The sequence below is a fragment of the Ambystoma mexicanum genome, chromosome 8 (assembly GCF_040938575.1).
Source record: "Ambystoma mexicanum isolate Mex_15411 chromosome 8, UKY_AmexF1_1, whole genome shotgun sequence".
Taxonomy (NCBI): domain Eukaryota; kingdom Metazoa; phylum Chordata; class Amphibia; order Caudata; family Ambystomatidae; genus Ambystoma; species Ambystoma mexicanum.
Window position 1 is genome coordinate 863,026,810 of NC_090929.1, and position 16,089 is coordinate 863,042,898.

The 16,089-nt window shown below is 44.5% G+C and overlaps 1 protein-coding gene across 11 annotated transcripts in view; it reads left to right on the top strand.

Moving 5' to 3' along the window:
• CCSER2 (coiled-coil serine rich protein 2) overlaps positions 1-16,089 on the top strand; it is a 1,037,685-nt gene that overhangs the window by 660,435 nt on the left and 361,161 nt on the right. For all 11 annotated transcript variants that reach the window (XM_069610752.1, XM_069610751.1, XM_069610750.1 and 8 more), the window contains one exon: positions 4,862-4,969. In XM_069610752.1, the coding sequence (XP_069466853.1) occupies positions 4,862-4,969 (108 nt within the window). The remainder of the gene's footprint in view (positions 1-4,861; positions 4,970-16,089) is intronic.

The window sequence follows — 16,089 nt, forward strand, 5'->3', positions numbered from 1 at the left end:
GAAACAAACCTCACTCATCAATTTCTGGGTGATGACAAACATGGGAAGCTTTATTCTTCATCTTGTTATTCAATCACATCCTACATCTACGTGGAACTGACTGCCTTAGGAAAGCCTACCCTCTAAGCACCTCACCTTTATAGATCACTGGTCACCCGACAAAACCTAAAAGCTTTCGAGAACCCTTAGCAGGCCTTCTTAACACACAAGTTGCCTTCCACCAAACAACGGTTTGTTTCATTCATCCACATTACCTATATAGTGTTCATTTCCAATTAGTGCATCATATGACTACATCCGGTATGGCAAGATCTGCCGAGGGGCATAGGGCTTCCGTCCCCAGGATGGCTTCTGTTTTTTTATAAGCAATCCCATTGTTCCTTCGTTTCATCCAGTTGGGATGGTCATGTGGGTGCTACTAGCCTTGACTTCTGACGAACAACACTTTTTGGTCAATCACAGGGCACCTGCTCCAAACATCGACAGAATGCACAAGTTGTGTCAAAGTCAATGAAATAGGGTACATTTGAAAGGTTCATCAGAAAGTAAAACATAAGGGACGTGGGGCTGTGACTCAATAGCCGACGTGGGCAACTTCATTTTTCATGTTCCATTATGGCTCATTTAGCCTATGTATTACATTTTATTTCTTAGGTGGGAAAAGAAGTACATAGCTCCAGATTCAGATCCTCTTCCTATATAAGGACCCACAGCCAACCTTCGTCTCAGCTGGCAGGAAAATATATTTCTCATCTAAGTCTTTTATCTCGTCACCAGAAAGAATGGTGCATTTAACCCAGTGGACAAGCAGCTAAACATGTTTTAGATTGTATGGGAAGGTGTCACTGAGGCAAACCAGGTGATTGGCACATCTAAAGATGCGGATGGCTTCTACATGAGCAACTATTGTCATGGCCTGATCTTGGATATTTGGCATGGGTGAGGTTGGCCGGATTAAAGATTGCACACCTTCCTACAGAACTAAGAAATGTTTCCCACAATGCAGCCAGTCTTCTTTTACTCCTCATCAGAAATATCCTTTTCAAGCCATCACAAACTTCAGTACCACCAGGGATTCAATAGCAAAGGTGGGAGAAAACGGCAACTGCTTGTGGAAGTGGCCAAACCCTGTACTTTGCAAAGGCAACAGAGCATTGGCAAATGACTGCCCAGGTTCGAGTAAAGATTCCAAGACACACACCATTGCTGCAAAACATAAGACTACTGGTTGTTCAACATTCTGTACACTATTACCTGTGAATCCTCCCTCATCCACCCCTCAAAGCTGCAATCTCATAATCTCCTGGACAGGCTGCTTCGCTATACAAACACTCCCCTTCAAAAAGGAGCCATAGAGTACCAAAGACAAATCAGGGGGAACTAGTCTATTCACGTTATTTTCTAGTCATAAGAAAGGACGCTAACCATTTAGACCAATCCTGGATCCGTGCATCACAAACAAGTATGTGAAGAAAGAGTAATTCAGCATGCTAGCTCTCTGCCAAATGTTTGTGTATCTTTTAAAGGTTAGCTTGATGTGTTTGCATACTTAAGTAACCGTGTCCACAAAGTCCTGCAGGTTCCAGAGGCTCGGTATGCAATGCAAGCAGTAGAAGATACTTGCTTTCAGCCTCGCATCGACCCCAGTCCATGGGAGTGGTACCTGTTCCCGCAAGGGGTGGGGTCGATAATGAGAAGACGTACTATTTAAACATTCTGGAGTTAAGAGCAGTTCATTTGGGTCTGACCCCCTTTCTTCTATAAATGCTGTGTCTGCACTGATGTAAACCTACAATACAATTGCATGTAATTCTGTAAACAAAGAGGGATTCACAAAATCCAGGATCTGCTTAAGGGAAGCACAAAACTCTCTAACAGGCTTCCATCAGTGAATCTGCCATTCATTTTGATAATTCTGGTGGTGACTAGAATGTACAAGCAGACACTCTACGCAGATACTTGCAACACGTCCATCAGTGCATCTTAAGACTCAGCATCTTCTATCTGATCTTTGTAAGTGCTCAACTTGACCTCTTTCCTACATTGGAAAATGCAGACTGTCTGGTCTTCCAGAAAAAAGGTCCCAGGTGAATGCCTTTTTCATCAACTGCTCTAGCAGTTTTCTGTATTTATTTCCTCCAATCCCTCTTCTGCAGAAAGCAATCCTTACTATAAAAGAGTCCATCCATAGAACCACACTGCATTCAGCTCTGCATACATTTCTCATTCCCGATATCAATAGCATCTTTCATCAAATTCTTCCATGGCTCAACTTAACTGCATGGCTGGAATGAGCACCTGCCACATGTAGTCTTCAATCTTTGTAGCTATATCCGTCGGTTTATTTTCGCGCCTCGAAACACTTGTGTATTAGGCACGTTATAAATGCTATATCATATCATTGGGAAATAGGGTTCATGTATTGCTGGGCCATACATTCCTTAACAAGACTAGCGTAGCTCTAAGAATACATCTTTCTTCCCACCTAAAATGTTATATGATGTTCATATCAACCAGGCCATATCATAACATTTTCTTCTTTCATAATCGTTCTCTAGCAGAGATGTTTGCACACCTTCAATGAGAAGATATGTTGGCTTCTGTCCTGACAAAACCAAGGGCATCAGAAAATCTGAACACCTTTTAGTTAACCGTAGTGCAATTTTGCAGGGTTAACTGCTTCTGAAAATAGTACTATGCATTCAGTTGTGCTGTCAAAGTAAAAAAAACTCTTGTAGGAGGATACAGTGCCCAAATGCAGCTACTGCTGCTTTTCTAAGAAACCTTTCTATAGCAGATATCTGTAAAGCCAGCCACCTTGCGAATCAGTGCACATTTTTGCATGGCACTATTTCCTGGACTACGATGCAGACACCGGATGGTCTGGTCAGAGCAGGTCTGCTAGTTTTCTTTTTCTTAGTCTCTTTCCAAATTGTTTTTTTCCTTGCTCTGACTGCCTCCACCCTTCTTAGGGGGCCTGCACTTTCTATTCTATTCATTTTTTGCGAATATCAATGAAGGTGCCATGATGGGGCAGGAGAAGTAACTTAAATTTGAATCCCAATTCTCCATCATGGGTATATACAACCACAAGGTGAAATCGGAGGGGTTCAAAGAGATTCGGATACTCAGTGATTCAGGTATTATGTAAAAAAAGAACTGGCTGCAACCATTAGTTTGCGTCATGATGGGACGCAGCAACTGCATGCTGCCTTATAGTGACACTAGGCTTCATTACAAGTTTCTGGATCGGCAAACTCCCAATCTGCCTGCCGTGGCCGCTGCGCCAGACAGATCTGACCCTGCAGCCACGGTAAGCACTGGCACTTTTGCTTTCATGTCCCCATGGGGACTTACAATATGCTGGCACCTGACTTCCCGGGCTGCCGGACTCGTAATGAGCCGGTGGCACCCGGGAAGTCAGGCGCCAGTAAAATATTACGGGTCTGGCAGCAACCCGCCAGTAGCACCGGAAGGGTTACCGCCAGACCCATAATGAGGTCCACTGTCATTTTATCTTGTAATGTTTGCCAGTTTCCTTGTTTTGTCTCTGCTTGTGACGCTACCTATGTAGGATTCCATAATCTGATGCCAATAGTGTGCCTTTCTGCAGTAATGTTTGATGCAGAGTAAGCCAGATGGGCAACATTTAATTATTTTTCATTTTTATGATGGCATTGCCATTTGAGTGGTTCATCTACATTATTAAAGTATTCCGAGATTCTGTATTTGGGTTGACCTATTCAATGTCTACATATTCAATGTAGATACTTATGATGAAGATGACAAGCAAGAAACCTTTCTTCTTTTGCCGTGATTTTAGTCTCCTCATGGTTCTGTGTTCTTGCTGAATATTTTTCCTTGCCAGTTCCCCTCCACACTGTCCCATGCCATTAGGCGACATGATCCATCTGCTCACAAACGATCCATAGTGTCGTTTTCACCATCTCATATTTATTTCTGTGTAGTATCCTGTGCTCTAATTGCCTTGAACCTGACCGGAAAAAGTGCTTTTTTAAATCAAAACCTTTCCTTTGCTAGGCTTTGGGGGCTGGTAAACGTTTTGTTCGCATAACTCACAAACCATTCCACAACCCCTTTTATTTCATTTGTCGCTTTGCTTTTTCCCTGACGACTCACTCATCCTTGAGTACTTCCACAGTTACAGGGGGGCAAGACCTAGGCAGGTAATGGTTCACTGAAACCTGAATATGGAGGGGTTTGAGCACAGCTTGGACATTAGCCTTTCTCCCTGAAAATTCAGTCCCCTCCCAAGCTGCCACAGGGAAGGACGATTGTTCCCAAATATGCACGTCGTCGTCCTTCAGCTGCTTTTTATTCTGTCCTTTGCTTTACAGGAAGTGGTCTTCAAACTGTTGGGCTGCCCCGCACACCCACCCGAAGGATGTCCCGTGGGACTGATGCGCTTTAAAAAGGGATTACGGTCACTGTTTTTAATAGAAAATAAAACCATTTAATAGAAAATGTAAGCAGTTCTAGCTTGTGTATGTGGGGGGCGGAAACAACATTTTTACTCGAGGGGACTCTGTATACATTTGAATGCTGCTGCATTACAGGGAAGTGGGACAACCTGCTCCTAAACATTTCCTGTTTCAGGCGGTGCTTGGCTAATTTTTTTTTTTTTTTTTTTATGGTCTCAAAAGAAGGACGCTCTGAAAATGCATCTTATTGCGTTCCTGCAAGCGATGCCCTCCCTTTTACATCCACAAACAGTACTCGCTCATATAAACCCGGAAGAGAGGATAACATTTTTTTAAGAACGCCTGTAAGATATTGAATTTAAGATTTTGTTGAGAGTAAAGGTTTGGTGTTTGACAATATCCTGTGTTCTATCTTTTAGGATGCACAGTTTGAAGAAATTGATGGCGACTTTAGTTCACAAGTGTGTGAAGACGTTCCCAACAATTCATCACCCCCGTCACCAAAAGTTATTAACAGTTCTTATAGAGTAAGTAGTATAAACTTTAAGTTGGTTTTATGTTCTTTATAGATGGAGGTTTGGCAGAGCTACTGTGGCCGTGCATAAGAAGACCAGCCTGTCCTGTTTTTTTTTTCCCCTTTTGATGTTGGGACTTTTAGTTTTTCTTAAGACATGGAACTTCGGAATTCCAAGCAAAAAACGGGACTGAATGGCTTTCTCATGCATGTTCACCTCAACCCTGAGGGCTCAGAGTTTGGTTGAATGTCAATTAAAATGAATTATGAAAACCTATTGTAATGTTTTTGCAAAGTGAATCATTTTTAAATGTTTATGCTTTCTGTTAGTTGCTATTGAGTGACTTCTGGAATTATTGCACCTTGTGTAAAATCGGCATCGAGAGGGGACGTACTGCCGGCCTTCATGACATCCCATGTGACTGACAAAATGCTCGCACAAGTAGACCTTTTTACCACCACCTGGAGGTCTTTGAATAGAAACTTTATTTGAATGTATATATTCAGTGATTGAGTACACTGGATTAGTAAAGGAAAGGGCAAGTGATGAGATTTTAAGAACATTTTTACACTGGTCCAAATAAGAAAATGTACATTTTTGTTGTGAATTTCAAACCTGGTGTTTGTGAGTGATTTTTTTGCTCAAAGACATGACTATATTTAAGTTTTGTGAGTGGTTTAGATGCAGATTCCTGTGAATAGACAGATTGTGTAATCAACATCTACCACGGGATAGTGACACAGAGCGCACATCTTTTTGAAGGTTTAGACAAAAAACTGATGGCCGTGGCATAATTGTTCGCGGCCGAATTGACTGTGGTCAATTCGGCCGCGAAGCCAATTTTGCCACAGCCAAATTTAAACCCCTCACCACCCCCTACTTACCTTATTCACGTCTGCTTTTTCTCTGACCCTGCAGCGTCGGATACGTCCCTCCTACGTGGGTCTGATCGAATGCCACAGGATCCACTTTTCTTTTTTTCCCCGTCCCCAGCCTCCAAACCTCTGGAAGCAAGGGGGGCACCCCTACTACCCCAAAGGCCATCACTACCAAACATCTGGAGCGGGGAGCATCCCCACTCCTCATGTTTGGTAGAGATTACCCAAACTGATTGATTACAATTGATCGACTTGCACTGGGCAGATTTGCCATACAATTGTTTGTAAATGATCAATTTGGGTACTACCAAAAGAAATACATAAAAACAATGGAATCTGTAACCTATGGATACCAGCCTTTCCAAAGTTTTGCAGTCAATTGAGGTCTCAGCTAAGACTGAAAATGTAGGGACTGAAATAGATATGCAGCAAAAAAAGGCAACTAACAGGAACCGGTGTCTTACATGCCTTCATATAAAGGCATGTTTTGATGTAAAAATAAAAAATATTAAGTACCCGAGGTGTAGATATGTCCCGATGCCTTCGGCTTCTCCAAAAGGTCTCAGTGTATAATTTCCCATAGGGGGCAAAACACCACTCCAAGAAAAACTGACCCAAAAAAATGAGGATTCCTCAAAGGAATTTTGATTATTCAACCTCTGAAAGAATCTTTGGTATCATTTGGAGGAATCCTGTGCCGCAAAGCCTGGCGCATGGCCATCGACTCAAAAGGGTTGAGCCATGGCTGAAAGACAAATGTTCAGGTCCCATGAAGCGTGCAGTGCCTTCAGTGGGAGGAAATGTACAAATGAGCAAACTCCCTCAATGTGCCCTTTAACCACCAGGTTTGACGTAGAAAAACATTGTCTTGGAGGTTCTATGAATGCCCAGAACTGATGGGTAAGTATGCCAAGAGCCCTTCAGCCCACACTCTCTAGGTTGCAGGTCAAATGATGATTGTGTCTTTGAAGACGCCAAGAGCAAATCTTGGTCCATTTACTTATGCACTTTGTCCAATTGGAGACCTTCCTGGTAACTTTGAGGCCTGGTGTTAGTGGAGAACCCCAGGTGTTCTAGGATGAGCAGTTCAGTCCGACAAGCTCTGTGATTGAGGGGGGAGAGGTGAAGAATCCACACTGTCCAATAGAACAGCAGGTGAACCCTCTTGAGTGGGGTGGGGGATAAACAGGATGGGATGGGGGAAGTCTATCGCCATGCGATCTGAAAAACAGAACGTGTCTTGTCACCATGGGCTGATAAAGATTTTGGAGGATGAAGGCTAAGTCCAAATACTTATGAGGGCTCTGAGTTAATGGAATGTGTAAAGGGAAAAGCTCTCCCTGGAAATCTACAGAACAGCCACAAGGGACTGTATGCCCCTACACGCATGTCCACTTTGATGGACCTGCACTGTAAAACGAGGGAAAGGAGAATGTCTGTGTTAAGTCCCAACTCTATTTGAGGAGGACAATTGAATGAGAATTTGCATCCTTGTTCAAGTCTTCCTGGGGACGAAGGGCTTGGGGTATGTATTACCTGTGGCATTGTCTATTTCCAGATGTGCACTACCAGAAGGGACAGTCCGTGAACCTTTATCCCCTCCATAACTGTAGAGGTAAAACACGGTAGCTGATGTCTGTGAGTATCATCACACACCTCCTTGCTATGTTTGGGAGGAAAGCCTGCAGGGCATTGAAGATCAGTTATTTAAAGTACATTTGTGTGTTTTTTAGCCGCCAAGGCCCACAGATTGTGGATCTGCATGACATTAACTGATGTACCTCACTCCAGAAGGGAGGAGTCTGTGGTGATCATGCAAAATGCTGTCTGGTCTGTAAAGGCTATCCCGACTAGTAGGTTGACCTCCAGAGTCCAGCTTCGAATGGCCGAGCTTGTGAGGGGTAGTAAGTATTGCTTTTGGAAGTGAATGACCTGATTACATAAATGTAAGGGGTGCAGTTGCCTGTGTGCATTCCAAGTCAGGTGCAAGGGACTGACTGGGTGCAGGCTGCCTCTGGAATCACCAAGCTATCATAAACTTGGAAGGAAGTAATTGCAAGTGTGTTGGGCATCTTTCGCCCCCTGGAAGATCCAGCCCGCTGCTGTATCCCAACAAAATGCCAATAAATGAGAATCTGCGAGAAGCAGTCAAGGAAGGACCAAGCCGAAGAAAAGATCAACAATGTTCAGAAGGCCAAAGGAGCTTCCTGGGGGCTGGCTGCTCATATTAGCCAGTTGTGTAGGTAGGGGTAGATATGAATGCCAGTAGCCAAAGACCCATGTCAGAGTTCAATCCAAAGGATGGAGCTCTGTATTGAAATTGCCTGTTGCACCGCAACAAATGTAGATAGTGACTATGGAGACATAAAATCACAATGCAGTAAAAGTGCCCTTGCAATCCAAGGAACAAATCCAGTTTCCCAAGAAGAGGGCATAACGAATCTATGTCCCAGTGCTTATCTTGAATCACTCCACAGAGAGGTAAGATTGAAATAGGAGAGGTCTAGAATAGTGCATAGTCCCTGCCTGCCTTGTTCTTTGGCACAGGAAAAATGTGTCAAAAAATCAGAAAGAGAGCCATCTCTGCTGTCTGCATTTCAGGTGGTTGGCAGACTCCTGGAAGGATGTAGCCAAATCTGGTTAAAGGAGCAAGAAGATGTTTGGGTGTAGGGTGAGATGATGGCCCCAATTGGCCACCGAAATGGCCCCAGGGACTGATGAGGCGAACCTCCAAACATCCACGCCTACCTCCTGGGTTTATAATGGGCATGAACGCGCACCTAATTGTTCACATTTTTGATTGGAGGGTGATGTTAGACTCTGGAAAAACTCTTAAAAGCCGGTCCTCTATTGCTTCTGGCCGCTCACATCCGTCAGGCTGCCAGATGCATCTTTCTTGTAACCCGTTAAATTCTCAGGAGAACAAAACTCCTGCTGAGTTTGAGAAGGCCAAAAGACTTTAGCAGTGGGCTTCATCAGGCCCTCCAGAGTTTTAGCCATTTGTGTGCTTCTTTCTCCTTGAACTTATTTTGTGCCCACCGGCCACTTTTTAAAGACATACCATATTCTGCCGTACCAGTTTGATGGACTGCTGGTTTCAGAATGCCCTGGTCCATTTGGCATGCCTCAAGACAGCTGGTGACAGGGTCAGGGATAGGACACTGACGGGGGGCTCCAAGGACCCATCTGAAGCTAGAGTAGGCAGTCTTATAGGGCCATGCCGGGGGCCAGACGTTCTGCAAAGGTGATGTGAGGAAGCACTGTGGGAGGATCATGCCTAGCTTCTGGGTATGTCTGGAGTCACATATTGGTATTAGTACCCCTTTCCCAGCCAGGTCTTTTTTCGATTTTTCAGAAGGTACCCCTGAGTCATGAGGTTCATAGTTAGCGAATTTTCCAACACAAGACCCAAAAATTAAAGCTACCAGCATGCACCACCCTCCCGATACCGTTGAGATGGCTAGTGCACACCAGGGAGCAACGGACTAAAAATATCACAATGCACCTGCTTCCAACGGCCAAGACCTGGCCTGGACCATAAGCAAAAGAATGGTTGCCTTGTGAAAAATTAATTTTCGTCCCCTTCAAGGAGCCAAATATGAGACCGACATCCTGCTGTGCAAGGTCCCGAGAGTTGCTACAAGAGGAACTGTGGTGTAGTGGTGGCACAGGTAGAACCAGTGGGGAACGGCACAGAAGTAGGGGAGGCCAGGAAACACTCTCCAAACCATTTTCTCGACACACGAAGGAAGTTTGGGGTCTTATCCTGAATAGTGTAGTTACTAGTAAGGTTTAAGGTTATTTGAGCATAGTCACCATAGAGCTGGAAACTCAAGAGATGAATGAGTGAGGATGGATGCCAGAGGTCTGATGTATGCATTTACAAGGCAATGGGAGTGTGTTGGTCCCTGGGGGGATGCCTAGGTTTAGTTGAGGGAGGCTATATCTGATATCTAATTTAATGCCCATGGTGATTTTAAGTACGTTTGTGTTGTGTGATCCATAATGTCATGTGCTGCAGAAAGGTCTAGGAGGATTAGGACTGAAGCAGAGCTGTTGTCAAATGCTTTGGGTTTCTCGTCACACATGAAAAGGATAGCTGTGTCTGTGCTCCTCATAATCTGAACCACAAATGGTTGTCATCTACTTATTAAAAATTCTTGTATGCTGCACCACTTGCCCATGGGCTTCAGGGAGCGCACATACAACAGACAAACAAGGCAAGAGCAACGGTCAGTCTGTAAAGCGGTCAGACTGAGGCCGGATAGACAACAAGCAGGAAAGCTCAGCAGTTTAGTCAAGTCATTAGCCAAATCTTGTACTAAATTTGGATAGCTGTGCCATTGCAATATCTACAGGTCAAGTTCACTCGCGATCTACCCACTCGTTCCCTTCGCTCTCAAGGGTTTTGCTAACTGTCGGTACCTTGTTTTAGATCGGTTCGCAAAGGTGGCTGTGCGTTTTCGGTAGCAGCGGCCAAGGATGGAATAATCTGCCTCTCTCCCTGCACAAGACCATAAACCATCTCCCGTTCTGGCGAAACCTGAAAACGTTACTGTTTTAAATTATGCTCCTGGCCTTGTGCTGGCTTTTCTGTTCCTCTTCTCTCCCAGCGCCATGATACCTACGGGTGAGCGAGCGCTTTATAAAAGTCAATAACATAACATAGCTCTTTTTTCTAAAAAAAAAAAATGTTTGCCTGGTAGGGGTTGTTCAGTATAGGCTGATAGTTGGTTTGTTATTGGAGTTAAGGGGTCAATGATAGCAGCTTTTAGTGATCCAGCGATGGCTATCTCTACTAAAAGGTGAGTTGCAAACAATGGATATGGCAGGTGTCATGTTTTTGATGTGGTCCCTCATAAAGGGCAAGGGTGGAGCACTCCCGGAAACCTTTAACAAGTCACCAGATGTCAGTAGGAGAGATGGGTTTCAAATGTGAGACTACAGGAAAGTTCACAGGAAAGTGCACAGTGTGGGCATTGGCGAGGAAGTGGTACCTAATGATGATGTCCTAAATTGTCTAGATTCTATAATTGAATCCTTGGTCCAACTTGTCAGCAGGTTCCTGTGGGAGTATGTTAGTGGAAATCATCTGAGGGTGTTGCAAGGAAGGCATGGTATCCATGGTAAGACAGACACAAGTGTCCACAGTTCAAGGGTGTTTATTGAACTTTAACAAGGGTGTGATAAACGCCTATCTAATCCGAAATCTACAGATGGGAGCAAGCTACGACCATCAAATAATAATAATGCGGTCCTAGTGGAATCTCATAAAAATAAAAGGGCGTATACTAAAAAACCTATTGCCATTCCTTATCTTCTAAATACAAATAGTGTGGGGGTAGTGTTCATGAAAAAGACAGAAGTGTTCACAAAATGATATGTCTGGATGTTCAGGCCATTAGCCTCCCTTCCCCACATTTTCAGCACAGGACAAGGCGGTTCACCCGAGCATAGCACACTCTCGGGCTTCTTCGGCACGAGGACACAGTTCCATTACCAGCATCAGGGTCTTCTCTGCGCAAGTCTCTTAAGTTATCAAAGTCTCTTGATTCAGAGGGCCTGATGTACCAAAACAAAGTTCCTTTCCTCTTACCAGTACTCAAGTTAGGTAATTCACTCTTCGCCCTGGATCCTCCTGAGCTGGGCTCAGATCTCTTTTTATACTACAACTGTTACTTTGGATCCCCCTCTTCTGGACTCAGATCCCTGTATCCGATGTTCAGAGAATATCCTTTCTCGGGTGACTCACGGGTCACCCCAGATCCCCTTCAGCCAGGCTCAGATCCTTCCTCTTACACAATTGGTCTCCCTCAGCCGGGCACATACCCATTGCAGTTCGTATCAGCTATCAAAGACTTTTGAATGTGCACAGGGTTTAGCTTGACCCGTTGCAGGACCACTTCAATCTCAAAAGTCACAGTTCACATTTGCCACCTCTCAGTTGGATACCTAACAGAGACCTTCAAAGGAGCACCCACCTGGTGCTGTACTACTCTGTATATTTTATCTATCTTGGTTTCAAAAGTTCAGCCATTCCTTGGATGTTAAATTATATTCGCGTTGCTCATCACATATGCTTCACACAATGTCCTCTTCAGATTTCTGCATACAATGTTATCGCTTGCAACCTTGGTTCAAACACCGGCCGGTATGCTATCAATCTCCCCGACTCACTGGCAGTGCTGATTTTACTGGCGCTGTTTAGTTATAGGAGCCAAGGACAGTACTGCAGTGGCAATCGCTCCTCCCCGCCTTGGCTATCGACGCGGGAGAGCTCCGGGTACCTCCGACAAACGATGCACCTCTCTTCAGCTTTAATTCCAGTTCTTATGTTTCTTATTCTTGAAGGCTCGTGAAAGTAGCATTTTTTTCTCAGAAACGGTCAAGGGTACTTCCCTCCTTTCAACCCTCTCTGGTCTTGCCACCTTTCTCCCTGTATTAAACTGTCATCTTGGAACTGCTGCTTCCTCGTGTGTTTTGCCTTGCTCGGAGTGTGCTTTCGTGCTCCGCCTTTTATCCGTGTGAGGAAGTGTGTAATGATCAGTAATTGCCTGACTCTGCTTGACTCTTGTGTTGGGACATGTCCGGTATACTGCTCGGCTGTTAGTCTGTTTTCACTCACTGTGAGCTCTCCGTGAGAACGTTTGTGTCGGGGAAAGGGTGGGGGGCTGAGTTCCTAAGCATCCTACCTGTTTGGATGGGGAAAAGGTGTTAACGGGGAATTGGATACCGCATCTCACCATCCGGTCTCCCACTCCCCGAAGACCCACCCCTTCCAGGTGATCCTCGCAAACTGGTACACCCCCAGGAACTGGATCCAAAAGCGATGGCCATGTGCTAGCCCTCTGGATGACAGATCCCCGGGGACTAGCGGGTGAGACACCTTCAGGTTTCTCAGTGTGCACTCAATTCATTGGAGATTTCAAATACTTCGGAGAAGGTATTCATGGAATGGCTAATGGAAAACCTTTCTCTTTTGATCATGGCATTAATATCCTCTGGTCTGGTTGCCTGTGGGGAAACCGTTTTGCCTCCACCTGTGCTATGATCTACGTTTTCTAATATTTCTCACTGGGGTTTGCGCTGCTTGCTATTTTCTATGGGTGACTGGTGCTAAGATTTCTAGTCGTTGGGAGGGTATCTTGGTACAGAGCATCCAGTAGGACATTAGGATCTGGGCCAGTAGCGGAAATGTTTGTGAAAATAGGTGTCAGGCTGAGAGGTCCTGTGTCCGCGGAAGCTGCTGAACCCCCGACAATCCCCCTGAAATGTAATTCTCAGAACTAGGTTTCAATTCAGCTCTGCAAACTACACCCCAAAGGGAAAGGGGGAAGTGGATAACAAAACAACACCAGGCTGACTGCGTTCAGGCTAACCAAAGCTGAACCTGCAGAGGATATAAGAAAAGCAGATACAAATCCTTTTATTACTTACTCAACCTTAAGAGTGGAAAGACTTTAAATCCTTAACTAATAATTAAGAATCATACCTGGTTCTTCTCTTGAAATTTCTTGGAGAAGCTTGTAAAGAAGCTGAAAATCTCTCTTACTTGAGACTTGAACTTCACAGCAACTTCTTAATTTGAGCAAACCTGGAAAGTTTTGCTCTTTGCCTTTTTTTCCAAAATTCACTAGTTGTCCAGTTAAATAGTCTTTATTTTTTCTTTCTTTTTCTTTCAAACTTTTCTTTTGTTTTCAAACTTTTTACAATTCAATAAAGTTTGTGAATTCTTGAAGAAACACGTGCAAAACACACACACGGATAATCTCAATACAGAAGATTTGCACGTTAGAAACTTCCTGCGTTGAAGAACACGCGCACTGTAAGGAAAGTCCATGCGCAAAAAAAACACACGCGCTTGTAAAAACACGCGAAGCAGAATTCACGCGCAAACGGAATCACGCGCAGATAACACACGCACTTGTAAACTCCCCGCTGAATGAATTTCCGCGCCTATACACACACACACACCTTATAACCCACGCGCAAAAGAGTTCACACGCGGTCGAGTACACGCGTAGGAAACCACACGCGCAATTGAGTTCTCGCGCTGAAGCACACGCGCTTGAAATCACACGCGCTATAGAGTTCTCACGCGGCAAACAGATCCTCACGCTTGGAAGCACACGCGCTAAGAAAACACACGCGCTATAGTGTTCTCACGCGGCAAGCCGATCCTCGCGCTTGGAAGCACACACGCTAAGAAAACACACGCTCTATAGAGTTCTCACGCGGAAAGCCGATTCTCGCGCTAGGAATTACACGCGCTGGAAAACACACGCGCTATAGAGTTCTAATGCGGCGAGCCGATTCTCGCGCTACGAATCACACGCGCTGGAAAACACTCGCTCGCGCAAAGTTCAAAAATATAAATTCAAAGGTTAAATTTTACGAGTTCTCACTTAAATGTCATTAAGATAAACAGAGCTGCAGTAAAAACAAAGTCACTTATCTCCAGCACAATTTCTTAAAGATCTTCAGAGTTTCCTGTCTTCAAAACGAATTCCTGACAGCTGATAGCTTCTCCTGAAACCCCCAAGAAAGTAGCCGCTCAACTGCTAACGCCTGAAGGATAAAATCCACCAGGCCCAAGTCTAAAGCAGGAGCAGCCACTAAACACGTCCTCTCAGCTGGGATTTAGATGATGAAAGGCAAAGAGTGACAGTTTAGAATGTTCATTGTTGTTCAGCAGTGTTTTCCAACAAATCAGAGCTGTCACTGTGAAACTCCATTTTGCCTTGGGTCAGAACCAGGATTCTGAATCAGGAAGTTAAGGCCAAACCAACTACAATAGAAAACTTCCCACCCACACAAGGCTAATCTAAAAAGGATAATAAAAGAGAAATAATGGGAAAGAAACTTGAGTAAGGGAAAATAGCCTGAATAGGGGAAGGAAACCTGACAATAGGTTTGTCTGAAGACTATTTCTGTTATCTTCCTCAGGGTCCTGAAAGAGATTTTTAGGCTTGGTGCTATCTTTTTGTATGGGTTTAGGTGGGCAGTGCCACTTGCAAAGTATCAGTTGATGATCTGACCTAACCAAAATGGGGGATGCCGTCTCTAGAGGAATTTTACTTAACACGATAGCATTGATAGATTACCAGTCTCTTTGAGTGGCTTCCCATCCGGCGTCAGCTGCTTTGGAATTTTTTTAAAGATATTTTTATTGCCATTTTCTGTGTGTACAACCAAACTGAAAAGAACAGAAAAACAAATCACTTGCCCCCCTTCACTCTCCTCCTCCATGCATGCTGCTATTCTTGAAGCAGTTGTTTATAATTTCCCGTTCAAGGACCCTCTCGTCCTTTACATTATGTACAATATTCTCATGTTCTGGGGGCACCATTGCTGCATGTACTCCCCTCCCCCCACCCCCTAAAGGTAGTCCAATATCATACCCCATTCTTGAAGGAATCTGCCTCTTTCTCCTTGTATCCGATAAGTCACCCACTCCATAGCCACTATCCCCCATAATTTTGTATAGCCATTCTACATTTGTAGGAGGTGTTTTTCGTTCCCATTTCCTGACTAAGGCCAACCATGCTACAATTACCAGAGTCATGAAGGCTTTGCGTTCTGATTTCAATTGAGGTTGTTATATTTGACCCTTGACCTCCCCTCAGAATGAGGTCAATACCGGACAGTCCCACCAGACATGCCTCCAATACCCTCTCCCCGAGCATCCCCTCCAGCATTCCTGTGCCACCTGCGGAAACATTGTATGTAGTCTTTCAGGTGTATAGTGCCACTGGACCATTACTTTGTACCAGGCTTTCCTTATTTGGATAGATATTGTAGGTTTTGATATGTTCTCCCAGTGTGTTCTCGAGATTTCTCCCCCTAGCGACTCTTCCCACCTCTTCATGTACAGCCAAGTGGAATCCACAGCCTCCCCCATCAAGATTGCATACAGCTTCGAGACCAGCTGCTTATCTCCCTTATTTGGTGTTATGAACCTCTCGAAGGCCGTAAGGTCCCTGCACATTGCCTGTTTCATTGCCCGTTGATTCAACCAATGTCTCCCCTGGTAATATTCCATTCGGTAATGTTCTGTCATACCCATCTGTTGCTTGCACTCCTCAAAAGTCGTGATCTCACCCCTTGCCATCATATATCCCACCTTTCTACATTCCACCTCTAGCCAGCGTTGAAAAGATCCCTGTACAGAAAACTGCGGGTTTCCGAACACCAGAATAAAAGGGCAAGGCCGTGTGGTGAGAGTCCTTGCATAAGCAGACAGTCACATGTCAC